Raw genomic sequence first — 27,649 nt, forward strand, 5'->3', positions numbered from 1 at the left:
AATTGTTTTACTTTATCGTACTATATACGTAGTATAGTATAATAGATAAAGTTATAGGATCGTGCAAAAATTTTTTTTTCAGATTTCACTTTTTTTCGATGTTTTGAGTCATTTTGAGCCTAAAAAGCAAATAAAAAAAAACATGTCGGAAGTATGTAGGTAAAAGTATATAAACTACGTAAAAGTAATGTACGTAAAAGTATGTACGTATGTAAATTTTGGGCCCATTTTTGCAAATTTTGACCGAAACGAATGAAATTTAACTCAAAGTTAGCTCATCGATAGGTAAATAGAAATACGGAATTTGACATTTCCAAATTCAAAATGGCGGCCAACATGGCCGACCGCCCACCCGACACATTTCCCTACCTATCTAAAAACTTGTTTAAGATAAGTTTAATTTGAAAAAGGTGTTATATAGACTAAAGATGGGTCTATAAGAAGAATATTACCGTTTTCAGAAAAAGTTATGGGTTGCCTATATTTAAGGGGTCAAAATTTGACATAAATTTGAACTAGACTTTCTAAAAATGGCTCCAAGGAATTTGTTTATTTTTTGATATATTTTTGAAATCCTATCGGTAAATTGAACGACATTAGTCAGATTTCTTAACTCCCCATAGGAGGGGAGTTATGAATTTTCTATAAAAATATTCAAGTGCCCGTAACTTCCTTTGTAATATAAATTAGAATTTGAAATTTTGCAGACATATATGGAACTTTATTATTTATTATCACAATAAATTTTACTTAAAATGTGGCTTCCGGTTGAACCGGAAATAAAAAAAATCTTATTTTTTTTAGCTACGCCATGTATTTTTACACATTTTGAAGGAATGCAAAATTACTTTTTCAATGACATAAAACTCGTTGCTGTAGCTCAAAAACTCGAAAAGTTACAGTAAATAGAAATTTTGCTATAATCTTGTCTGTCCTCTCTCACGCGATCATAGCAGAGCATTATTATAGGGCAGTCAATGAGGGTATTTGGCTCCGAATTCCATCCTACTACATCGATGTACTTGATATTTTCACAATAATATATTTCTAAGCAAAAACTGGTCTATACTTTTTTTTTGAGAACTCAATAATTTTTGAGTTATGCGTAAGTGAAAATTGGCCATTTTCATTGAAAAATGACACCTTTTCGGACGGTTTTTTGCGAATACCTTAAAAACTATTATATGTATCGAACTAAAAACACTATATAAAACATTTTTTAGGTTATAAATAACAAAGAGATTCGTTCCTTCGTAAATGTTCTATTTATAATACAAAAAGAGATATGGTAGGTGAAAAGAGTGTGTTTTTTGGTGCATGCTCAAATTGGTGTATTCAACTTAAAATAACAGAGGAAGGGTAGGTTTTAGGTGTATAATGCTACCAACGCCTTTTGTAGTGTTTGAAAAAGCCTTTAAAACGAGCACCATTAAATGCCGCTTACATTCAAACTAAGCGAGATATGGTGCAAAAATATATATGACTAATATACTTTAAGGAAAAATGAAAAGTAACCCCTCATCCACCAGAATTTAAATGCATTGTTTTTCTTCTGCAATACCTTTTAATATAGTGTTATTTCTACTTTCAAAATTTGAACGGGTTTAAAATGAACGGTTTTTGCAAAAAATGTGATAAAATTATAGAATGCATTTTTAAATTTTCTTAGAAATCCTTCCTTTTTCTCCATATAATTCGAAAATAAAAATGTTCCACCCCCGAGAAGTGGTGGGAACCGCCCCCATGATAAAAGCGCCATAGTATACAGGGTGAGGCAAATAAAGGGCCTCTTAGAAATATCTCGAGAACTAAAGGCAACAGAATCATGAAAATTGGAATAAAGGGGTTTTGAAGGATGATCTATTAAATGAAAATATTTTCATCTCTTTGCAACTTCCGGTTATACCGGAAGTTGCTTATAACTTGTTTTTTTAAATGGGAAACCCTGTATATTTTTACATTTTTGGATTCTCTTCAATGTCTTCTTTCTTAAAATATGAAGTTTTGTAATATTATACAGGGTATTTTAAAAGATAATTACATTTTTTTATTAATTTCGTAGCAAAATTAACACCCTGTAGAATTGTAGTAGTTTGACATCTGAAACTCTACTTACGTTCAAATGATTTTTAATATACTCTACTATTGTTAAGAATCATTAGTATAGCTAAATTTTTAATTTTAGTATACAGGGTTGGTCGAAACTCGGAATGAGTATTTTCTGAGTTTTCTTAAATGGAACACCCTGTATTTTAGTATTGTAATGAAATGATATTTTATGGTACTTTTTTATTTATTAAGCATTTCCTATACCTAACTGCTTTAATTTGTGCTTAATTGTTAATCGCACCAACAATCTTAACTAAGTAGGTATTTCGATAGCTAAACCATTATTGGTAATTTTAAGGACCAGTCTGGATTAATATGTATTTATTTCTGACAAATTATTTGGGATTGAGTATTTTCACGGCCAACATAATCAAATTTTACGTATTTTTTGTTGCAATTAATGTTTAGCTTGAATCACCAATAACTCACAAATTAAAGCAGTTAGGTATAGGGAATGCTTAAGAAATAAAAAAGTACTATAAAATATCATTTCACTACAATACAAAAATACAGGGTGTTCTATTTAAGAAAACTCAGAATATATTCATTCCGAGTTTCGACCAACCCTGTATACTAAAATTAAAAATTTAGCTATACTAATTATTCTTAACAATAGTAGAATATATTAAAAATCATTTGAACGTAAGTAGAGTTTTAGATGTCAAACTACTACAATTCTACAGGGTGTGAATATTGCTACGAAATTAATAAAAAAACGTAATTATCTTTTAAAATACCCTGTATAATATTACAAAACTTTATATTTTAAGAAATAAGACATCGAAGAGAATCCAAAAATGTAAAAATATACAGGGTGTCCCATTTAAAAAAACGAAGTTATAAGCAACTTCCGGTATAACCGGAAGTTGCAAAGAGATGAAAATATTTTCATTTACCCCTTTATTCCAATTTTCATGATTCTGTTGTCTTTAGTTCTCGAGATATTTCTAATAGGCCGGTTATCTGCCTCACTCTATATAGGATAGACTTTGAATCAAGAGATTGGGCTATCCCAAAATTTCATTAAATTCCATGCAGTAGGATAGAATTCGGAGGTAATACCTTGTTCTTAATCTCCCGCATTGACTGGCGTAATAGAAATAGAATGAAATTAAAATATTGTAAACTATTAATTTCTCAGAAAAATGACTTAATTTGAAAAGAAAGTATGACTATAATATTCTATTGATTTATGCAATAATCTATACATCTATAGTGTGTCCCCGAAATATGGCATCGAACCTTTTCTCAAATGCAGGAATTAATGATGCGTAGAACCATAAAATATTTTCCAGTATACAAGGTGTTTCTAAAATATCAAAATAACGAGTAACTTTGCTATTTTTATAGAATGCCAGTATCCAGTACGATAACGATAATAGATCGGTAAGATAAAGTTGTCGGGCGGCCTTTCCGTCCAGCGTTTTTTTAAATACCTTAGAACGCTTCTGTTGGGTATACCAACGGTTCGGTAGACCAACTTTTTTGTCTTTAATTTTTGGCATTTTGATACTGTATTATTAAACTGTGAAGTATTCTAATCATTTTGATAATTTTGCGTTTTTCCAATTTGAAAAAAATGTAAACAAAAAATTTAACAAAACAAAAACTGGTACGTTTATTTATTTTCCAGAGACGAACCGATTTCATCAATTGGGAATTTTCAGTACCGGTCAGTTGCGTCCGTTTTGGGTAAGGGAACGGTTATTTTATCGAATGGTTTTTTGTGTCTTTAATTTTTATACATTTCGACAATAGATTATTAAATTATGAGGTATTCTAGAACCAAGTAAGTGTTTTAGTACTAAAATACATGTTGAGATAATAATTCTATCACATGACAGTAGGATGTCATAAGGAAAGTTCTAAGACAAATGAAAGGCTGTATCTATTGCTATAGGATGCTGGTTGTAGACAAAATCTAAGACTATTTACCTGTAACAAAAATGGGAGAGGGTTAAACACTACGATTTAAAGGAGCTTTTACGAAGCATACTAAAACAATTTATTGAAGAATAGTACATAAAAATAGAGCACAAAGAAACCTAGGAGATAGAGAACAAAACATGCATAAACAAAATGGATGCAACACCAGTGTTGATCGAGAGAAACAAAACTACTATAACAAAGTACTTACAAATAGAAGGAGTTTTTCACGATGTCTGTGTATTTGCACTATATTTTCTGTCCTAAATCACTTGTACTGTGATCCCGGCTGTGGAGGCGATGTGGCAATTTGATGTGGTTGGTTGTCTTGAAAGCAACAGAGAGGTCGCGTCTTCTTCTTACTTGAGAACTGGTGAGTAACGTAGGATTCTTTGAGGATAGTGAATCAACGAGGTGCAACAGAAAGAGAGCTGTTGCTTCGCTTTACTTATCTTTCTTGTCCCTAATCCCTAACGGCCCTATTGACACAGGGAGCGAAGTTTTCACTTTTACGTCAATTAACACTGTTTATCTTTAACGCCTATGACTGGTACCATAATTTCGCAATTTATGGAATTCATTTATCTCGGTAAGGTAAATAGGCGTATCTGTTTTCTTTTTCCTATATAGAAGCATTGTGGAGATATTAAAAAAAAACTTAATCAAATGACGCCATCTTCAAAGAGCTCTAGCTCCCTTGGGAAGCATTTTCGGACTAGGTGACTCGGATTAAACCTTAATATTTTGAACCCAGGAATCTACAGTTAAAATATTTCCAGTTTTTAATGAAACACCCCGTATATCCACCTTAATTTCAATTAAACAAAATTTCTTAAATTATACCAACCAATGTGATCAAAACGTTCACGTTTCTATCCTCAAGCTCTAAGCCTTCCTGTTCCTCTTCGTCATCTTCGAATTCTAATACGACATCCTCACTAAGACCAACAGTGGTGTTCCAAGTTCCTCGTTCTAACATTGCTCCTCTTATCTGGTATATGGATAATTCGAACGCGTTTCTAAAACGGTCTTGTCCAAACTCGATTATTCCTGTAATTCCTTCGTAGGATCCCTAAAAAATAAAATATACACTTAAACTTAAAACATAATGAGAGGTGAATACACGACCTGTTAATGAATATAAGACAGGGCAAAATAGAAGGTAGAAAAAGCGTAGGAAGACGTAAAATTTCGTCGCTCCGCAATATCAGTGAATAGTTTGGCTGTAGTTCAGGTGAACTTTTCAGACGCATAAGGTGCGTTCACTACGGAGACCAAAAGATGGTGTCCTAGCCTAGAGCATGGTGTCGTACTCTTCATATTTAGGCTATTGATTATGTATTTTAGAAAGGAACTACAACGTTAACGGGGTTAACGTATGAAAAAACCGCGGAGTGCTACCATTTAAAGGGGTGCGTTTTTGAGAAAGGGGTGAATTAGTCCCTAGGCAGAAGGCGAATTAGGGTGAGTTCTATGAACTTTTGGTGCAAACACGTCTACAGGAAAATTGTTCCAGGTTAAATTTACTATCTAAGTATCACATTTTAAAGTCAAAAATACTTTTCTTTACAAAAATATATTCAAACGTAAAGCAAGAAAAAAACACAAAAGAGCAATTTTGTTTTTTGCCCCATAACTTTGTTACATGCGGATATAGGTATAGGCATTGCTTCACAGGACAAAAACTTCGATCCTTTCTCTTTAAAATGACGTATTTTAGAAGTCTCTGTAATTAATTTACAATCTTCAAAATATGATTTTTCAAAGTTTACCACTCAGTGCGATTTTGGGACATTTTCCTTGTTACTTCGCAAACATTGTTCTGTAACTTTTTTCTGCGCATATTTAGGCATACGCAATGTTACATTTAATAGAAAGAGAAGTCATTACCTCTAAAATGGTCTATCGTATACTGATGTATAGCTATTTTTAAGCAAGATATGGTTTTTCAAGGTTTGATACTTTTAATGATTTTTGATATATTTTACGATTATTTTTAAATTTCTCATTATAACTTTTTTTATTGTATATTTAGGTATATACATTGTGCAATAAAAAATAAAGCTTATTTTCTTTACTCTAAAATGGGGTATTGCAAAAAATTCTGTGCCTGTTTGTAAACAAGATATGCTTTTTAAAATGTGACATATACACATGCAATAGGTCCCACTAAGTTGGAACCATATGGAAAACTTTTTTATTATTAACTCTATGAAAAAAAGTTATTCCCTATAAAATACTCTGCATAGTCTAAATCCTAAGATGCAATTATCAGATATAAAATTTTATCAATAGTGTACGAGGTATGTTAAAAAATATGAATTTCGCTCAATAGTAAAGTATCTTTATATTTCACAATATCGAAAAGTGTTATTAAGAAAGTTATTTATAATTAAAAATTATGTTACAATGTTCAGTTATATTCTTCCAATTCAAGAAAATAAAAATTTTAAAATTTTTCTCAATTTACGGATACCCTTTGACATCCTACGGATATTTTGTATAAAAATAGTCTTAGAATTTTTTGCAATACACCATTTTGTAAAAAAAATAATGGTATATTTTTATTTTACGATGTATATAGCTAAATGTACAAAACATAGTCATCATGAACAATTTAAAAAATAATCATGAAAAATATCAAAAATCATTAAAAGTATAAATTCTTGAAAAAGTATAATTTGCTTAAAAATAGTCATATAGCCTTATAAAATAGACCATTTTAAAGGCAGTTGACTTCTCTTCCTACTAAATGTACCATTGCATATACCTAGAAATGCTTAGAAAAGAGTTACAGAACAATGTTTGGGAAATAAAGGGGAAAATGGCCCAAAAATTCTGTGAGCGGCGAATTTTGAAAAATCCATTGGATCAATTGGAAATCCTAGGGACTTCTACCAAACGTCGTTTTAAAGAGGAAGGATGGAGGTTTTTTTCGCTAAAGCAATGCCTATACCTGTATCTCTGTGGGAAAAGGTATGGGGCCAAAAACAGAATTTCTTTCTTTCGTGTTTTTTTTGCTTTCCTTTTGAGTATATTTTTGTAAAAAAAAATATTTTGGAATTTAGAATGTGTTATTTCGAGAGTAAATTTAACCTGGAACAATTTTCCTGTAGACGTCTTTGTACCAAAAGTGCGTAGAACTCACCCGAATTCACCTTGTGCCTAATGACTAATTCACCCCTTTCTCAAAAACGCACCCATTTAAATGGTAGCACTCCGCGGTTTTTTCAAATTTAGAGCTACATTGACCATATGAGACAACAAAATGCCGTTAACGTTGTAGTTCCTTTTATCTCTCTTATTTTGAACATAATCAATAGCCTAAATCGTGAATTCTCGCATTTTTAAATAATGCATTTATTTTACATAGCGATCGATAATAAATTTTCGATCGCCAGGTAAAATAAATACATTATTTTAAATGCGAGAATTCACGAATATGAAGAGTACGATACCATGCTCTACGCCCTAGGCTAGGATACAATCCTTTGGTCTTCGTAGTGAACTCATCCTACGGTTACGTTCATAACATAGATCATCGCATCATATCCTTGCCTAGAGCATAGTATCGTACTCTTAATGTTCGTGAATGCTCACATTTACTCTGGTACGAGCGATATTATAGAGCGAGGGTCGGCACCTCGGTGTGAGTGCCCACAAACAAAACTGCAGTAATGATTTCCAGTCTCAGAAAAAATCGAAACATAAATAAGAACGCCTAAGCGAATATATTATTATTATTTACATTTTTTTAGTGGTATTCATACTCATCTGCTAAAATTCAGTCAATAATGAAATTTGTTAAAGAATGAATTTGAATGGTACACTTCCCGTCATAAAAAATGGTACACGTTTTTTCCCCAATGTAAACCTGTGTTCAGACTGGATACAATAGTTCGTGAATCACTTCGTTGTTGCCATAACAGATAACGGAATTGCACTAAATGTAAATACAAAAAATGACGTTTAAAAATGTATAAAGGTTTTTGATGGGTATTATTTTTATCACTACCAATTATTGACCATCATTGAAGAAACCTGGGAAAGCTTGGACGAAGACGAACATTTATAACTAAATTTATTTCTCAGTGCCCAAGATTACAAGAAGTGATTAATAATAATGGAGCTATGACAAAATATTAATATTTCAGCAGTTTCGAATTGTAATACATATATTTAAATTCCACACTTGTTCACTGTAAAAGTTATTCATATTGTATTAATTTCAAATCAATTTTTTTATTTTTCCCGTGTGTTTATTCTAGTATCCCACAAGTCAATAGAGTTTTGTATTTACAGTAGGTACAATTTACGAGAAACCAATCACGTTTCTCGATTTTAATTTAAACATAATAATTTAAAGTTATGTATAAATTTATTAACTATCATTATTTTTCAACTACAAACTTCATTTATTAACTATCAACACGAATCAATGTATGGGTAAGTAATTAATTGAGATGACTGGCAACGTTGCTCTAGGTCTAAAAATTAGAATGACACATTTGACAAGATCAACTTACACAACTTGAAAAACGCGATTTTCGGTTATAAGAGTTGTACCAGTTTTTTTTGACGCGAAGTGTACATTTCAAAAAAAGATGAGATTCCACTTTTTTATTTTATTTTATTTTATTTTATTTTCGAAATAGATATTTTACTATCTTATTTTAGCTTGTAATATGAATTATTGACATAAAAAACACAACAGATGACAAATAATGAGATTCTTCTAAAAACTGCTTTCAAAATTAATCAAAATAGTGGAAAAACGATGAGACTTCCACGCGCCCGAAGAAGAAGGTTAATCCTTTTGCCGTTTAAACTGACCTTGGTCTTCATCGGTTTTTATTTTTACTGTGCTTAAATTAAACGCATTAGTATCAAATTGATACTGTCAATATTATTTTACTGTTAGTTGTTATTTATTTTGTTATATGTACTATAAATCTATTAATTTCACCAATTGTAAAAAGGAATTCTAAAAAACGTAGACAAATGATTTATCAGAATCTTACAAACCTAGACACTCGACTCGCTAGACCGTTTGATATGGGCGAGGGCTTCAATAATGTGTTTTTGGTTTAGGTTGAGGTTTCATTAATTTGTCCTTTCCAAGACTCATTTTTTACTTTAAAATTAAGATCAGACGTACGCACACCTGAGAGGCCGAGCTAGTCGAACTGAGAACAATTGGCTACCAACGTTAGATGGAGTTTTATTCTTATACATTTGCCTTATGAGTCCGTCCAAGGGGTTGTGATGTCTACATTGTAAAATGGCCTACACCCTTATACTCCATGCTATGACATGCTGGATGAGCCATGCACTCTGTAGTCAACACCCCGAAGTATAGGCGCTTATGAGAACAGCAGAAATGGGATGGCCAGATTCTGCAGAAATACAGGTGGAAGATCACAAGGTATACTACTCGGACAACGTGATGTATCACATGAATATAGAGTCGGATTTATGGTATCACCCAAAGTTGTAAATGCAGTACTAACTATCTGAGAGAGTCATGTTACTACAAATACAAGCCAACCCCATCAATATAAACACCATCCAAGTCTATGCTCCTACTGCAGACAAAGAAGAGGAAAAAGCGATTGAGTTTTATAAGAAAACCAACATCTTCGTCTTCTTTTTTGCCCACTAGTTTTTGCCGTGCCAAGAGGAAATTCATTCCTATCTGGACTTTAAATAGGAACTGTGGTTAAGATACGTTATTTAATTTTATTATTTACATATTTTGGGTACTCTATAGTTGCTTGCACTGTAAACTTCTTGTATGCATACAATCGAGGTAAACTAGGTACATATTTCTTGATAGATAGGGTTTTAGGTCGTTGGTTTTTTTTGATTTAATATAAGTAGTAGTTTCAAATAAATAAAATTAGGTCTTGTTCAATAATCATTATAAATAATAATTGTATCTTAAAAATTTGATAGGGAAGGGGTCGTTAAAGGTTTGTCGCGGATTTCAAATAGGGAATATGTCTTGTAGGTTTTTACATTGTATATAAAGAGTAACTGACCAACTCATTTATACAACTCATTTATATAACTCATTTATATAACTCATTTATATAACTCATTATATATTTACTTATTAGTGTTTTTGCTAGGTGAGATCTTTATTATTTTTGGTAACCGTAGCGTTCTTGTCGTGGATCTCACTCTAGCGTAGTTCAATTTAGGAAATAATTACTAACTTTTTAGTTGTAAGGACTTAGTGCTATTCTGACGGACTTATGCTTTGGATTTTGATTTTAATACCTTTGCTTGGCCAGTGATAGTGGATAATTGCTTGTTAAGTGGCCTTTGCGGTCCTATTTGATCTTTTCCCCATCCACTATCACTGTTATCACGTTGCGTTATATGTAAATTGTTAGTATTTAACATTTATCATTAATATATTTGTATGTATTAAGGTTGGTGTTTTATTTCAGTCTGTATTACCAGTATATAACATAGCAAGACAAGATCAGTATTTAGTATTTTGTATTTCAGGTGGTTGTAACCAGTGTCATAGAGTTCCTGTTGTTCGTTACTTCAAAATCTCGAACCTGTCCAACTTCTTGGTTCTGAGAGCCGAGTTGTTCGTTCGAGTTGGCGCCCTTTTTTCTTCTTCTTTCTTTGTTGTAACTCAATATTATTTTATCTCTAGCATTCTTATCTATTTTCCTTCCATTTTTGTATTAACAGTTTCATTTTCTTCCTAGTTACTATCATTTCATTACCAAACTTTCTTCTCATATCTCCAGAGCCAATATTCGGTGTATTGAAGCTAGCCCGAATACTCACTTGAGATTTAGTGTCTCTCTGCCCTTTTAATTTTTTTTTCTGAGCTAAGCCCCTCTTCTTGTCGTCTTAAATCTCTTATCATTTATTTTACCCATCTTTATTCAGTTCTTCTCTTCAAAAATTTCTATACCCAGAGTATAGAGGTTTCATCCTTATGAACAAAATCACGAATTACAGTCAACAAAATGGACTTAATAGAAGCGTAAAGAAGACAAATCCCATTATAATTACATAGTAAGGAAAAAATAAGAAAAAATCAAATTTACGTCGACCAAACCCCACTAAAAAGAGGGACGCGTTACAACTACCTCGGTACCATAATAAATGAAGAAGAGACCAACAACCAAGTAAGATGCTAGATCCATGTTCAACCGTATTGAGGCCTTCTTCAAGAACCACAAACTCTGTCTTGGTATAAAAGTAAGTTTGCTGCTATGCTACGTCTTCTCTGTACTCTTTAATGGAGTTAAATCGTGGACTTTTGGAACGAAGATATGTGTGGACAATTGGAAGCACTTGAGATGTGGCTATATCGGAGAATTCTTAAAATCCTATGGACTGACCGGGTCACAAATGAGGAGGATCTCAGAAGAATAGAAAATCACTGACCATTATAAAATTTCTAAAATTAGAACAATTTGGACACATTATGAGAAACGAATCCAGACATACCCTCTTACAAGACATCTTTCAAGGAAAAATATTTGGAAAGCGAGATCTAGGAAGAAGAAGAATATCCTGATTAAAGAACCTGAGAACCTGGTTCAACAAAACACCTGTGCAGGTTTTCCGCGCTATGGCAGATAAAATAAATATTGTCATGATGATCGCCAACATTCGTCACGGATAGGGACATGGCGAAGAACATTTGCCTCCAACTTTCTGTGAGCAATTTTATTGCTACACTTTTTAAAAAATGGCACTCTTCGTTTTTCAACTGGACCCTTTATTTGTATCTAATTATTATAATACTTACCATTTGCAGCGTGTTAATTATATTTAAACCATATACCCAACCATCTGTGTTATCACATGACAGATATTGACCTTGTGTTACCTCTAAAGCCTTTAGAGTCTGCAAAAAGACGCTAACTGAATCTAAGATCAAAGCAGTTTCTATGTCTAGCTCGGGAGTTCCACATTCTAGTTTGAAAGTTACGTTGTAAAGGTGACACAATTCCTTTGAAACTCTTGAAGACATTTCATCGTTTTGTTTAGTGAGATGAACCTAAAATCCAAAAATTGTCCTGATAATAGAACCACAAATTTGTTAAGCCATTTATTGAAAAAAAAATTACATTTAATACATGGCCGTCGTGACCCGTCAAAATAGCCCGGTCAAAATAACCCCGTCAAAAAAGCCCCGTCAAAATAGCCCCAACACAAAATAGCCTCGACAAAATAGCCCGCAAACAAAATAGCCCCGACAAAATAGATCGCACACAAAATAGCCCCGGTCAAAACAGCCCCGACTAAAATAGCCCCGGCTAAAACAGCCTCTTATAAACAATTACATAATTATTTATACAAGGTGTCCAAAAACTTTTTTTTAATTTAAATTATTTGACAAAAAGGAAGAATGTATTTAATTTATTTAATTTAGAATGCATTTTACTGTTGCCCGAAAACAGGAAAAATGTTTATATCATAAATTAACATTGATTTTCGCTTAACTTAAATGCTCAAACTTCCAGGAAAGAGGCAGGAAAGACAGGACTCGAGTCCTCTGAAAAGACAATTTTTATTTAATGTGGTTAAGATAAACATCCTGAATAGAGGATAATTACCATTTCCAAAAAAATGTATTTTTAAGGAATTATTTCATGATGAATTCTAAAGAGAGCTTTTTTTTTCGGGGCTATTTTGATGGGGCTATTTTGTCGGGGCTATTTTGTCGGCGGGATATTATTCCGCGGCTATTTTGTCTGCAGGCTATTTTGTCGGAGCTATTTTGTGTGCGGGATATTATGTCAGGGCTATTTTGTCGGAGCTTTTTTGACGGGGCTATTTTGACGGGGTACCCATGGCCGTATATAAAGGGTGATTCATTTAGAGGTACTTTTTTTGGTGAGGATCTGTTGGGAGATCGTGCATGAATGGTATCACCTAAAGTTGTTTTCTTATTCAGTATTGTTTGACATTTCATGCTAGAAAGACAACTCGTCACAACGTGTAGAAATTATTTAGCTGTATTTTGAACATAGGCGTCCAATGAGGAATGTGTTTCGTGCGCTTAGAACAAAAAAAAAATGTTTTCCGATGAGACCCGTTTTTGGCTTAACGAGGACATGAATAAACAAAATGCCCGTGTTTGGTTTATGAGCAACCCAAAGAGGTTCAAGAGTACATTAAAAAAAACTACTGCTTGGTGTGGTTTATGGGCCGGTGTCATCGTCGGTCCATGTCTTGGACCGGCCAGAATGTTACTGTGAATGGAGACCATTATCGCGCCATGGTAACAGACTATTTGGTACCAGAAATTAAAGTTCGTAGTTTAAGTGACATTTAGTTCCAAAAATATGGCGTCAACTGCCATACATCCCGTGAAAGCATGGCTTTACTGAGAAAACGGTTCGGTGAGCAATTTATTTCACGCTTCGGACCAGTGACTTGGCCGCCTATATACTGTGACATCACAGGTCTAGTCGTTTCCCTCTGGGGCTACCGCAAGTCCAAAGTCTACATGAATAAATCGGCTATGATTGAGGCATTGGAGGCCAGTATTAATCGAGTCACTGGTCAAATACCAATCGAAAAGCTCGAACGCGTTATCGAAAATTAGACCTTCAGAATGGACAGTCTTAACCGCAGTCATGGTAAACATTTGAAAGAAATTATCTTTAAGAAGTAATTATTGTAAAGAATGGTTCTTTTTTACGACAATAAAGATTTTCAAATAAAATTCATTTTTTTCATTGATTTTTCTTTTTTAAAAAAGTACCTCTAAATGAATCACCCTTTATTTATAAAGGTGACGTATACCTAAGTGACATACAGTTTGGTTTCCGAAATTGGTTTGGAACGAAAGAGGCATTGTTTGGGATGAACGTACTTGCTCAAAGGTGTCGAGATATATCTGTAGAATATGTACTGTTGTTTTAGTGATTTCCAAAAGGCATTTGAGGCACTCTATACTGATCGAAGTTCTAAGAGACATTGGCTTGGACGGCAAAGACGTTCGTATAATTGCAAAGTAAAGGAATCAAACATCAGTTTTAGTAGACGGTTTGGACTCACAGACTCTTAATGTTAAAGTACTTATAATTAAGATTAAATATCAGATTTTAAAACTTGTAGTTATAATAAAATAATATAAATAAGCCTTCATAACCCAGCCCTTTCAGTCCACTGCTGGACATAGGCCTTCCTCATTTTTGTTTGCATCCAATTTCTAGACATTTTCTTGAGATCGTCAGTCTAACGAGTAGGTGGTCTTCCTCTACTTCTTTTGTCTAATTTCGGCCTCCACTCAAGTAATCTCTTCGTCCATCTCCCATTACTGATTCGGGCGACGTGTCCGGCCCAGTTCCATTTCAAGGTGGCAATTCGGGAAATTACATCGGTAACTCCTGTTCTTCGTCTTAAGTCTTAATTTCTAACTCGGTCACGAAGCGATTTACTCAGCATTAACCTTTCCATTTTCCTCTGGGCTATTTGCAGCATTTTAGAAGTTGTAGCTGTCAATGTCAAAGTTTCGGCACCATAAGTCATCACAGGCAACACACATTGGTCAAATGTTTTACGTTTTAAAGAAATAAGCCTTTAAAAATAAGCCTTACCCCTGTAAGAATGGCATCACTGTACATATAGGGAGTTAGATCTTCAGTGTGAGCGTCTAAATTGGTCATTAAAAAGTGATAACCTGAACTTAACAAACCAACTTGCTGAAGTTGGGTTAAAAGATTTCTTAGATCTCGAATTGGGCAATCCAAAACAAAATTCTTTTGTCCTGACCGTACGGCATCTCGAAGTACTGATCTAAAATATAAAATAAATTATTAACAAATTATAACTAACAAACTTAGAACAGTAAAAACTAGTAGTCACCTTCCATCAAGCACGTTTGAAAACTATAGACAGTATCTTAGAACCTCAAAAATTCCACAGTAAACATAGGATTTATACAACGTTTATAGTAGATTTTCTTAGTAAGATGGCTTTTTACGACATAAAACAGTATGTAAGTAGCAGTATAACTAAATTAGAGGCATTTATAAAGTGTCCGTTTAGAAGGATGGTGGCCTTATTTGGTGACCTGCTTGTACAAGTCTAAGTTGCAGATTAATTTAGAATTTTTAACTAATACGTTAGCGTTTTAATTTTCTTTACACCGGGCTAGGATTTGAACCCTCGCGCTCGTCAACTAGAGCCTTTCGCTTCAGCGAAATGGTAGTTGACTGCCTTCCGTGCTTGGCTATCTTTTTGCGAATTTAAAAGTAATAAAAATATTTTGACCTGTCTTCGTGATTTACAAAAAGCATTTGACAGTGTATCCCTCAGCAAACTATGGTCAACCTACAGCGAACCAATATTAAACATGGTCTTATCAAAGCAGTCCAAAGTCTGTATAATGGAACGACTGCAAAAATTTAAAAACTGGTCAAGGATGTCTGAGGGACTTAAGGTCACGAAAGAACTGCAACAAGGTTGCTGTATTTCGCCTACCATTTTCAAAATGTATCTGGAACAAGCTCTCAGGCTGTGGAAAAGAAAATGTAATAGCATAGGAATCCCTCTCAATGACGACACAATACTATACACTTCATGTTTCTTCTTCTTCTTTAAGTACCGTGCCCAAATTTTTAGGCGTGGGTAGCTTCCAGAACAATTTGCCGATATCGTTCTCGATGTTGTGCGGCATGTAAAAATTGATCTGCTGATAAGCCAGTCCATTGACGAAGGTTTCTGAGCCATGAATATTTCTTTCGACCAATTTCTCTTTTTCCGTCGATCTTTCCATTGAATATTAACTGCAGCATCCTGTATCTGCTACCTCTCATTATATGCCCCAGATATTCAAGTTTTCTCTTTTTTATCATCTTCATTAAGTCACCTTCGCCTTGACCTACTCTGTTTAAGACTTCTCTGTTTGAAATGCTTTGAACTCAAGATATTCTGAGCATTCTACGATACGACCACATCTCAAAGGCTTCTAATTTGTTCATCATGTTAACCTTCATGATCCAGGTTTCACATCCATATAGTAATACAGGATACACATAACATTTTAGGAACTTGATTCTTAGTTGTAAATTCAGCTGAGAGTTGCTCAGAATAGATCTAAGTTTCATAAATGCTCCTCTTGCAATTTCTATACAAGATTTAATTTCTTCATCCGGATTTAGTGTCTCGTTTATCCAACATCCTAGGTATTTAAAATGGTTAACTTTTGTTATTGATTCATCACTGACAATTAGTTGCATAGGGCCGACGTCTTGTTTACTAACCACAAGTAACTTTGTCTTTGTTGCATTTATGTTAAGTCCGTTATTGGAGCATTCTCTAGTGACTCGATCAATAAGGAATTGAAGATCTTCGATATTTTCAGCCATGATCGCGGTGTCGTCTGCATATCTGATGTTGTTAATAGTTTCTCCCCCGATTCGAACTCCACATTGTCCTTCCAAGGCTTCATTAAAAATTATTTCTGAGTATACGTTAAACAAAGTTGGGGATAACACACAACCCTGTCTGACACCTTTTGAATGCAAATTTTGTCTGTTTCTTTGCCGTCTACCAGAATAGAAGCTTCTTGATTCCAATATAGATGTTGTAAAAGTCTTAGATCTTTATCATCTATTCCAATCATTTCTATATATTCAAACAACCTATCATGTTGAACTCTATCAAACGCCTTCTTAAAATCTATAAAGCAGACGTAAATTGGTTTCTGTACTTCCCATGATCGTTGAAGTAATGTTAACATTGAGAACAAAGCTTCCCTTGTTCCCAATCCTTCTCTGAAACCGAATTGTTTGTTTCCCATTGTCTCTTCACATTTCTGCTTGATTCTATTAAGAATTATCTTAAGAAGTAGCTTGAGAGAGTGGCTCATGAGAATAATTAGTCTAAAGTCTTTACATGATGATGTATTAGGTTTTTTTGGGAGTGGAATAAATGTAGACTCCAACCATATCTGTGGCATCATTCCAGTCTCGTATATATGGTTATAAATGTTTGTTAATTGTGAGACATTATCGTCATCCAGAAGTTTGAGCCAGTCTGATGGTATTTGGTCAGGGCCTGGAGATTTCCCATTTTTGCTCTGTTTGATGGCTTTCTCTACTTCCGCTTTTAAAATACTAGGACCAGTATTCGTATACTTTGTGGTGTTAAGTGGTGGCCTCGTATCCAGGTTATGTTTCGCTGATGACCAAATTCGGATTGCTCAGGATCATGACGACTTAAGTTACACGATGCGGAAGCTAATACAATGAAGAATAAAATGTGATCTCGAAGTGAACATTAAGTAAACAGAAGCCATTTGTATTGGACGTACAAAGCAGTCTATTATATTAGACGATGAGGTAGAATTTAAGCACTGTGACGAAGACAAGTAACTGGGCATTAAGATAACTCTAGATGGAAAAATCGATGATTCTAGAAAAGACAGAAACATACAAGGTAGAAGAAAATTTTCCAAATCAAGAATGACGCAACTGTAGTTGCGTCATTTTCAACGTAGGGTTGAAAATGGGAGGATACAGTTAAGATAAGGAAATTTGCACCAATAGGGACGAAACTAAAAGCCATCATTGTAAGAATAAACGGCATACCGATGCTCCGGACGGTTACTCTTTATTTAATCACTATTTTAAATATTTAAAAATTTTTAGATGAAGAATGACGCAACTGTAAAAAGGTTTGAAATGAGGGGATTAATTTAAGGTAATGAAATTCTCATCAACAGGGATAAAATAAAAGCCCTCATTGTAAAAATAAACGGCATATCAATTCTCCTGGACGATTACTCCTCATTTAATCTTAAATATTTAACAATCTTTTTTTTTCTCTCCTGAGAAATTTGGCTTTTTGCAGTTACGTCATTCTTCTTCCGGACAGGCGATATGTGATTACACTTTTAAGTATGGTATTTTTTAAGAGCTGTTTGTTCGCTTTAGATATCTTTTGTCCAACAGACTGTCGTTGATCATGTATATGGCTTTTGTACCTTGTACGTTTCTATCTTTTATAGCATCATCGATTGTTTCATCTTGAGTTATCTTCATGCCCAGGTACTTGTATTCGTCACAGGGTTTAAATTCTAGTGAAGCAGTGAAGTTTGGCCAATGAAACCAAGAGCAGAGAAAATGCTACTATACTATGTAAATTTACAATTAAGATGCAGTAGAAATAAACAAACCAAGACACGTTAAATGCTACTAGGAGCACTCCCGAATCATAATTTACAATGTATAAACTTTGGCAATCATGATTTGGGATTTACAATGTATTATGTTACAGACAATGATGTAAATTGGCCATTGACGTTAAAGACCGAGCATTGTCGTGAATGACCATTTCCCCTGGTTATTAGCGACAATGCCCGGCCATTAACGACAATAACATTAGCTATTGGCCAATAAAAAAATAACCTACAATTTTTTCATCAATAACCGGTCGATACCGACAGTAGCCAAAAGCAAATGGCCAATGTTGATAAATAAATAAAATTAGGAATGATGTCCTATTATTTTTTGGCATTTTGTAACACTACCTGGCATAAATTTACTAGGAGTAATTTAAGCATGAGAACAGAAAAGAAGCAAATAATAAAAATATAACCTATCTTTTAGTCTAAATTTAAGTCATTATTGACATTGACCGGACAATGATGGAAATGTTATCAAGAATTTAAAATTATCATCAATGTGCAGTTTCTATGGACACTAATATTTCGGCCATTGTCGATATTGACCGGGTATTAACGTTATTGGCCGGATTTACCTTATTGCCCGTAACATATACATTGTAGATTATGATTCAGGGGTGTGATTATGATTAATCATAATTAATCATATGATTAATCATAATTTACAATGTATAAACTTGGGAAATCATGATTTGGGATTTACAATATACATTGTATACACAATATACACAATATACACTATTTAGGTAGTACACTGTAAATTATGATTAGGGATTGCTTCTAGTAGCATTTAAGGTGTCTTTGTTTATTTATTTCTACTGAATCTTCATTGTAAATTTAGTATAGGCACAGCAGCAGGCAAATCGAGAAGATATCAGTACTAAATGAGAGAATATGAGAAATGATGAGAGTCGCGCATACAAGAATTGATGACACAAAAACAAAACAACTAATATGGTAAAGCAATATATAGAGTATAGAAAATGCCAGATGACAGGATCCCTAAACAGATTTTGACGTAGACGTAAACACCACAAGGGAAAATGAAAAGGGAAAGGCCGAGAAAAAGCTGGAGGAAGGGAATTGAAAAAGAACTAGAGAAAAGAAAAATCCCTCCAAGTCTATTGTTGAAAAGGGAACAATGGCGGTTAGGAATAGGAAGGCGTTGGAGAACGCTGTAAACCGATGGTAATATTTTTTACCCTTAGGCTTGCAGTTGTTGCTTAACAATATGAAATCCAAAAAAAATCCACAAGGAAAAAGTTTTCCTGTAGTTGGCTGTATATCAAGTAATACAAAAAACAGAAAAATCCTGTATAAAAGGTATATTTAAAATCCCTCAAAAGGGCCACATCAAAATCACATAACTAGTTTTCGACTGGTTTACCAGTCATCATCAGTGCTTACCTAAAATGATTATAACCTGATAAAATAATGCAAAGATATTGAAATTTTGACTACGGTTAAAAAAATTATAGGCTATACTAACGTGGAATGTAAATGCTAACCACCAAGATATTATTTAATAAAAATATGTGGGTCAAAGCCCAGTAAAAGTAGTCCGTCAAGGAAACATTGGTTTAAAATGCTACATTAAGCTAAGATGTTTAAAATATTTAGCTAATCTGCCCCAGGTAACATCTGAGCTGTGGATTTGACTTGTTCACATGTTGAAAGTATGACGGCAAGTGACAAAGAAATGGATAGAGACCTCCGAACGATGATAAGACAGAAATGACAGTTCCACAGGAAGTTGAAAATTAACCTGTCATGTTTAAAGACTAAGGTGTACAGCTTGTTAAAATTAGCAATTATGTAACAACACACTCCATTGTTTTTTTATGTAATTATGTTTATTTACAATATACATCCTTAAAAGAGTATTAAGCAAATTTGTTCCATGTTTTTGGGCATGAAGAAGAGATTTCCAATAATGTCTCATCTTATTCTATTTATGTTTAAGTTTTAAAATAGATCCTGAGACCAGGTTCTATCTAGTCACCTTGTGACAGGGCCATTATGGAATAATTCCCTTACTAACTCATTGTCATTGTGAATGGTACGCTCATTTTGTGACTCCATCGCTCGATGGATTTCTTCTGTGATGAAAGGTATATTTAAGTCTTCGTGAATTGTTTGATTAGTCACGTACCATGGTGCATCCACTATTGATCTTAGAACTTTAGACTGAAATTGTTGGATGTGTGATCACACTTCACTTTAGTCGCCTAAGTTTGAGCTTGTGCTTTCTTAATGATACATCCCCCAGATTATCTATATATATATATATATATATATATATATATATATATATATATATATATATATATATATATATATATATATATAAAAGAAAGTCGAGGTTATGTTAGTTACACCATTTATAACTCGAGAACGACTGAACAGATTTTTATGAAATTTTACACGTATATTCGAGCGGACTGGGAATAGGATAATATGGAGTTTCATACGCGTACGTCATAAGGGGGGTTGCCCCCTGATATATTTTTTTAATTTTTGGAAAAACCGTTTTTTACTATTTTTATGAGATGTAGAAGCAAAAAATACATACAATCCTAAATTTTCAATTTTCTATCTCAGACCGTTATTTTTTAATAGCCATTTAAATATTTTGCATCTATATATATAAAAGAAAGTCGAGGTTATGTTAGTTTCACCATTTATAACTCGAGAACGACTGAACAGATTTTTATGAAATTTTACACGTATATTCGAGCGGACTGGGAATAGGATAATATGGAGTTTCATAGGCGTACGTCATAAGGGGGTTGCCCCCCTGATACATTTTTTTAATTTTTGGAAAAACCGTTTTTTACTCTTTTTATGAGATCTAGAAGCAAAAGATACACATAATCCTAAATTTTCAATTTTCTATCTCGGACCGTTATTTTTTAATAGCCATTTAAATATTTTACATCTATATAAAAATTCTCCGGTCGCAGTGTTTGTTACCATACTCCTCCGAAACGACTTAACCGATTTTTATGAAATTTTGCAGGTATATTGGACTGGACTGGGAGTAGGTTGCTGTCTATATTTCATACCCGTACGTCATTAGGGGGTTGCCCATGACGCCGTAACTCTCACAATAATGACGTGAAAAATATGAAATTAAGTAGGTAGACTCCTTGCTATTCCAAGCAAAACCGTACTAAAATTTTTTCTCTAGCACAATCGGTGTCCGAAATACAATATCTCAAGCCGTAGCAATATTCTGAGGACAGAAGAAGAACGAGCGACAAATTTCATAGAAGAGAAGTGGAACAGTTTAACTTTGGGACTCAAATTGGGCAAAATATGAATTTTTTAATCTTGTGAAATTTTCAAAAAATATCTCTAAATGGAACCGTAAACAGGAGAAAAATTCTGAGCACACGAAAAGAACAAGCAGCAAATTATAAAATTTTATTTAATTTTAATTCATTTTGTTTAATTTTATTTAATTTTATTTAATTTTATTTAATTTAAGTATTTTATTTATTTTCGTTTATTTTATTTTATTTCACTTTATTAAATTTTATTTATTTTTATTAGAATATATTTTCTTTTATTTAATTTTATTATTATTTTTTAATTTATTTATTATTTTTATTTAATTTTTTTAGCTTTATTTAATTGTATTTTAGTTAATATGATTTTATTTATTTGTATTTAATTTGATTCAGTTTTAATTGTTTTTATTTACGTTTATTCAATTTCATTTAATTTTAATTTACTTCAGTTACTTTTTTATTTAATTTTAATTGAATTTAATTTTATTTAATCAACACCTATAGACTTGGAATCTCCCCGAACCCAATCATAAATAGAGGGTTGTTTTGAATGTAGATATAATAAAGCTGTTATATTCATTATAAGATAAACAAATTTAAGATTGTAACTGTTGCACTACAAACTTTATTTTGTTACTTCTAACTAAACTGTATTCTTTCAAACATCATGTGTAATTAATTAAAAATAATAATAAAACCTCATTCACTTCGAGCATTTTTTGTTTATTAATTACGAATTCCTTTTGTTTATTTTAAGTTTATTGTATACAAAAGTTTGTTTTTATCTATTGAGGCAGTACGAACTCTGCCGGGTCAGCTAGTTTAAGATATTTTTACACCTCAGTCACCCCCATTGTGATTTCTTACACACTTACCTACACAAATTCCAACAGCTACCAATAAGTTAAATAAATTCGATAACTTCAAATCAACACAAAATTGCTTTTTTAAATCTTAGAACTCTTGATAATAAGATTTGATTACTGAATTCAGTTCTCGAATAAAAAACTTTTGTATAATGTTGTTTGCCTAACTAACTCCACTAAAGTATACGTGAATACATTTTTAACTATAACAACTAGTTTAATGAATTTTAAATGATAATTTTCACAATGGAGTTTGTTGTTAAATCATTTCTAATTTTAACAAGCTGTACACCTTAGTCTTTAAATATGACAGGTTAATTTTCAACTTCCTGTGGAACTGTCACATTTGGAACATTTCTTCCACTGGAACATTTCTTTGTCACTTGCCGTCATACTTTCAACATGTGAACAAGTCAAATCCACAGCTCAGATGTTACTTGGGGCAGATTAGCTAAATATTTTAAACATCCTGGCTTAATGTAGCATTTTAAACCAATGTTTCCTTGACGGACTACTTTTACTGGGTTTTGACCCACATATTTTTGTTAAATAATATCTTGGTGGTTAGCACGTACATTGCACGTGAGTATAGCCTATAATTTTTTTAACCATAGTCAAAATTTCAATACCTTTGCATTATTTTATCAGGTTATAATCATTTTAGGTAAGCACTGATGATGACTGGTAAACCAGTCGAAAGCTAGTTATGTGATTTTGATGTGGCCCTTTTAAGGGATTTTAAATATACCTCTTATGCAGGATTTTACTGTTTTTTTTAATATGAAATCCATTGACCTTATATATAACTATATTTAATAGTTTTAAGAAACTTACCGGTAATCTCCTGTTTTGTAAGGGTCCACATTTACAATATAGACAATGATACCTTCATCTTTTGCTTTTTCAATAAAGTCCTTATTTTCCATCAAATGATCCGGATCAGTATGAAGAAGGGTAAGGCTTTCCCATTCAAGTTTTCTGACGATATCCATAAACCCATCGGCTAATCTTGTAGGACTTGGATAAAAGTTTATAGTCTGTAGACCCATTTGGGACGGATGGACCCATCGTGTTAGAATGTGTGGTATGTCCTTTCTTTCCGTTATCGATTGGACTATATCAAAGTTAAGAGATGACTGAGGACCAAACAATCTAAATAGAAATTATATGTAAATTCTACATATTAAATATTTAGTAAAGAAAGTGAAAAAATAGAATGTCAAAGTGTGTAAATGTATTTATTTCCTTAGCTAAGCGCTTTCGACAAAATTGTCATCATCTGAGCTAGTAGTCAATAAACTATAAAAGTACCACAACTTCAGGTTATGTGCATGAGCCTCTTAATAGTATCTGCTAGTTTTACAATATATAATCACGTATACACTATAGTTGTCTTCCGTACAAAGCCCAACAGAAAAAAAAAACAGAAAAAGAACGTTATAAACACATTAAATAATTTTCATGGGGTGGGTGTATCACCCAAACATCATGGGTGATGAGAGACAGATGAATGACCTAACCTGTCACTTTTAAACATAAATGAAGTATCCATAAATGAAGAAAATAGGCCTGGATCCCGTGTCCCAAAAAAAGTTTATTAGGTCTGGATCCCGCGTATAAAAAAAAGTTGATTAATAGCAAGCTGAAAATTTGCTAATAGCTTAAGGGTGTCTAGTCGAACAAACTTTAATATATGGGAACACTGGAACAGGGAAAGTTTTAATGGTGGAACAGGTTAAAAATTTGAAACGGTCAGACCACGTAAACGTCACATATATTTTGTCCGACAGAACTTCCAATTGATTTGCTACCCTTTCATTAAACTCTCATGCAAAAATAAGGCTGCTATTTATCACCAAATGGGCATTATAATGAGTGGAACACGTAGAATATGTCAAATGACTGGAATTATGACAGGTGATAAATAGCAGTCTGATTTTTGCATGAGAGTTTATTGAAAGGGTAACAAATCAATTGGAAGTTCTGTCGGACAAAATACATGTGACGTTTTCGTGGTCTGACCGTTCCAAATTTTTAACCTGTTCCACAATTAAAACTTCCCCTATTCCAGTGTTCCCATATATCAAAGTTTGTCCGACTAGACTCCCTTAAGCTATTAACAAATTTTCAGCTTGCTATTAATCAACTCTTTTCATACGCGGGATCCAGACCTAATTTGTAGAAAGCTGAAAATTGGTTAATAGCATAACGGTGTCTAGTCGTACAAACTTTGATGTACGGAACCACTGGAAAAGAGGAAGTTTTAATTTCGAAACAAACATATATTTTGTCGGACAGAACTTCCAATTAATTTGTTACCCTTTCATTAATCTCTAATGCAAAAATCAGACTGCTATTTATCATAATTTCTGTCATTTGACATGTTCTACGTGTCGAACTTATTAAAATGCCTAACATACATCAAAGTTTTTCCGACTAGACACCCTTAAGCTATTAAGGCCATCGGTACATAATTCGCAAATATTTTACGGCTATCCCTACTTTTACTGTCTTTACACGGCAAATTACGTGTAGTAAAATTCACATTGGTATGGATATGTAAACATTACTAGAATGTTATTCTACTTGAAAATGTCATCATTAACTTAAAGAGATGGCTTTTGAATTTTCTTGGATAACTTGGATAAATTTCTAATTCAGTTAATAAATGTGATAATTTTTTCACTAACTATGTATTCAGTGATTGTAATAATTTATATGTACAACAAAAACTAATACTCAAACGAGAAAAGAGGAAAAGTGTTAAAGAGATTTCTTGATAATATATTGTTACTATGGAATACTTACAATTTTGAACATCTTTAGCAACAAAATACTTGGATCACAGAATATATTATCATGATGTATTTTCTGCTTGGATCTTCCACAAATAATACACAATAAATAACTTTTTATTAAGTTCACGTCTTAAATCAATTATTTATCAAGCACACTATATATCAATATTATTTAATCAACAACTCAAAATATTCTCGATGCCACGTCAAATATTTAAAATTGTCACTGATTGTCAATGTCTGACTGAGAATATTCTATTCGACTGAGTGCGTTGTAAGACGAAGATAGATTTGGAAAATATTACCTCGGACATTGTGTTCATTTTTTTCGAATCCTGAAAAAACCAATAAATATTTTTGAAAAATTTAAACGCAGAATGAAAGAATAAATTATTACCGAGGGCCGAAAGTCCCTTGGAATAAATAAGAAGTTTATTTTGAATGAGATATTTGAAATTAAAAATCACCCTAAATTTTCTCTTAGTTTTTCAACCCTGTAACTTATTAAAATAAACATAATAGAAGTTCTCAGGGACTTTCAGCCCTGCCGGCCCTTTCGGTTCTTTCGCTAATAACGTAATCTTTCATTCTGCGTTTAAATTTTTAGAAACTATTTATTAGTTTTCTCAGGATTCGAAGAAAATGAATCCCCATTTGAATAGCATTGCAGCCGAAAATACGTACCCATCCTCTTAACAAATTTTCAGCTTGCTATTAATAAACATTCTTTTGGTACGCGGGATCCAGGCCTATAAGTAATTGACTTGGTAGCCGTATTTTCTGTTTGCCTTTTAGTCATTTAATCATTAAATATTGGTAACCACATTCTATTACATTTTACCAAGAAATTTATTAAGCAATTAGTTTGACTTAATAACAGCAGCTTCTTTTATTTTTATTATTTAGTACATGGATCGTTTTTAATTCCTTACATGGATACTTCCATTGACTCCTATGTTTATTTTCCCATGCTTGCCGACATATCTGTAATCTGTGGAAATCTCTAATGTTGATATCAGGTTGATGTTCCGTTATTCTAGCATATAGTTGCCTTGCATTTTGACCTTTAATAAAAGTTTTTGGATTAACAAGATATTTCATAAATTTAATACATCTATTTTTTGCTCTTCGCTAGGTTTAATTTTTGGTTTTAAATAAAATAGATCTCAATATGTTTGTTGTTTTAAATGTTGTTACAATGTTGAATAAATATTTTTGCTACCCTAGTTTTTTGCTAATCCTTTATGAATGATATTATTTTTTTACTCAAATCATGTCTTATACACGTATAGGATCTCGTTCTAAGTTGTTCTCTTTAATTTTTTTTCTTCTGTTAAAATCCTTATTTATACAATTTCTAATACATACCTTAAATTAATAATTGCAAGAATTAATGAGGAATCAAAAATTAAATTAGTAGAATATTTTCTAGAAGTAACAACACAAAATAGTTTGTTCAATTTTGATTTAAGAAGTGACTGACGAGGTGGTAATAAAAGAAGTGGTTAAACATCGTGGTTAATTTTCATGAAAGGTAACAGATAAGGTTAATTATGTACCTATACCTATTGATTCTATATACTGTTTTGTTTCTCCTAAACTTACCCGACTATTCCTTGTTTTAAAAACAAACAGGTCCCTTTCAGTGCTGAAAATGGTTCATCCTTCAATATACTAGAATCTACTATATGGGAGACTGGTGCATCTTTAAGATCTTTTTCGAAGTTGTAAAGATTATTGGAATATGTGAACGCACTTTGGTGAAGTTGGATGTTTTCGAAAATACCAGCTGTAACAAACAAAGTGCCATAATATTTTACTGCGATATTACTTTATTTTATATGCGGTCTTGCTAAATTAAAATTCAACTAAGTACAAAATATGTCATGTTAGTCAAGTCGGGTTAGACCAAAAATCTTAACCTTACGTGGCGAGCGCAAGAAATTTTATTATTTTAAAATGGAAATATGCTTTATTGTCACTGAAAATTTTTACAATTTTATGGACAAAGTTTACATACAGTCAAAAAATGTCAGTAACAAATACCAAATACAATTTACTTAAATTAGATAAATCGTCAATATACAGTATATAAGATATAAAAACAAAGACAAAAACAATTTATTGCAAAATTTATATAAATTGCAAATTGAACCTACTTACAACAAATAAAATACAACATTAGGAACTGACAAGTTTAAGCTACTGCGTATGAAACCCAATTTTTATAGTTATTCATTTTGAGAAATTCTTCTATTGAATAATATGGTCTTTTAGATAGATAGGCTTTTGTCATTTTACGGAACTTTGGGAAAGATTTTGCAGATTTAAGCTGTAATGGGAGATGTTTGTACAGTTTTTTTGCCGAATATAATATAGATTTCTTTACTAACTCAGTGGACGGGATCGGTAAATAAATATCAAAGGTTGAATTTCTGGCGAAGTAAAGATGATTGGGCCTTGCTGGAAAGACAT

General features: G+C 32.7%; 1 protein-coding gene across 1 annotated transcript in view; it reads right to left on the reverse strand.

Moving 5' to 3' along the window:
- The window catches only part of LOC126881309 (glutamate receptor ionotropic, kainate 2-like), a 136,068-nt gene that overhangs the window by 98,282 nt on the left and 10,137 nt on the right, over window positions 1-27,649 (reverse strand). The window contains exons 2-6 of the mRNA XM_050645516.1: window positions 26,780-26,963; window positions 23,211-23,528; window positions 14,625-14,823; window positions 11,822-12,073; window positions 4,883-5,107 (exon numbers count right to left, since the gene is read on the reverse strand). Coding sequence (XP_050501473.1) covers window positions 4,883-5,107; window positions 11,822-12,073; window positions 14,625-14,823; window positions 23,211-23,528; window positions 26,780-26,963 — 1,178 coding nt within the window. The remainder of the gene's footprint in view (window positions 1-4,882; window positions 5,108-11,821; window positions 12,074-14,624; window positions 14,824-23,210; window positions 23,529-26,779; window positions 26,964-27,649) is intronic.

Source organism: Diabrotica virgifera, chromosome 3, assembly GCF_917563875.1.
Source record: "Diabrotica virgifera virgifera chromosome 3, PGI_DIABVI_V3a".
Lineage (NCBI taxonomy): Eukaryota > Metazoa > Arthropoda > Insecta > Coleoptera > Chrysomelidae > Diabrotica > Diabrotica virgifera.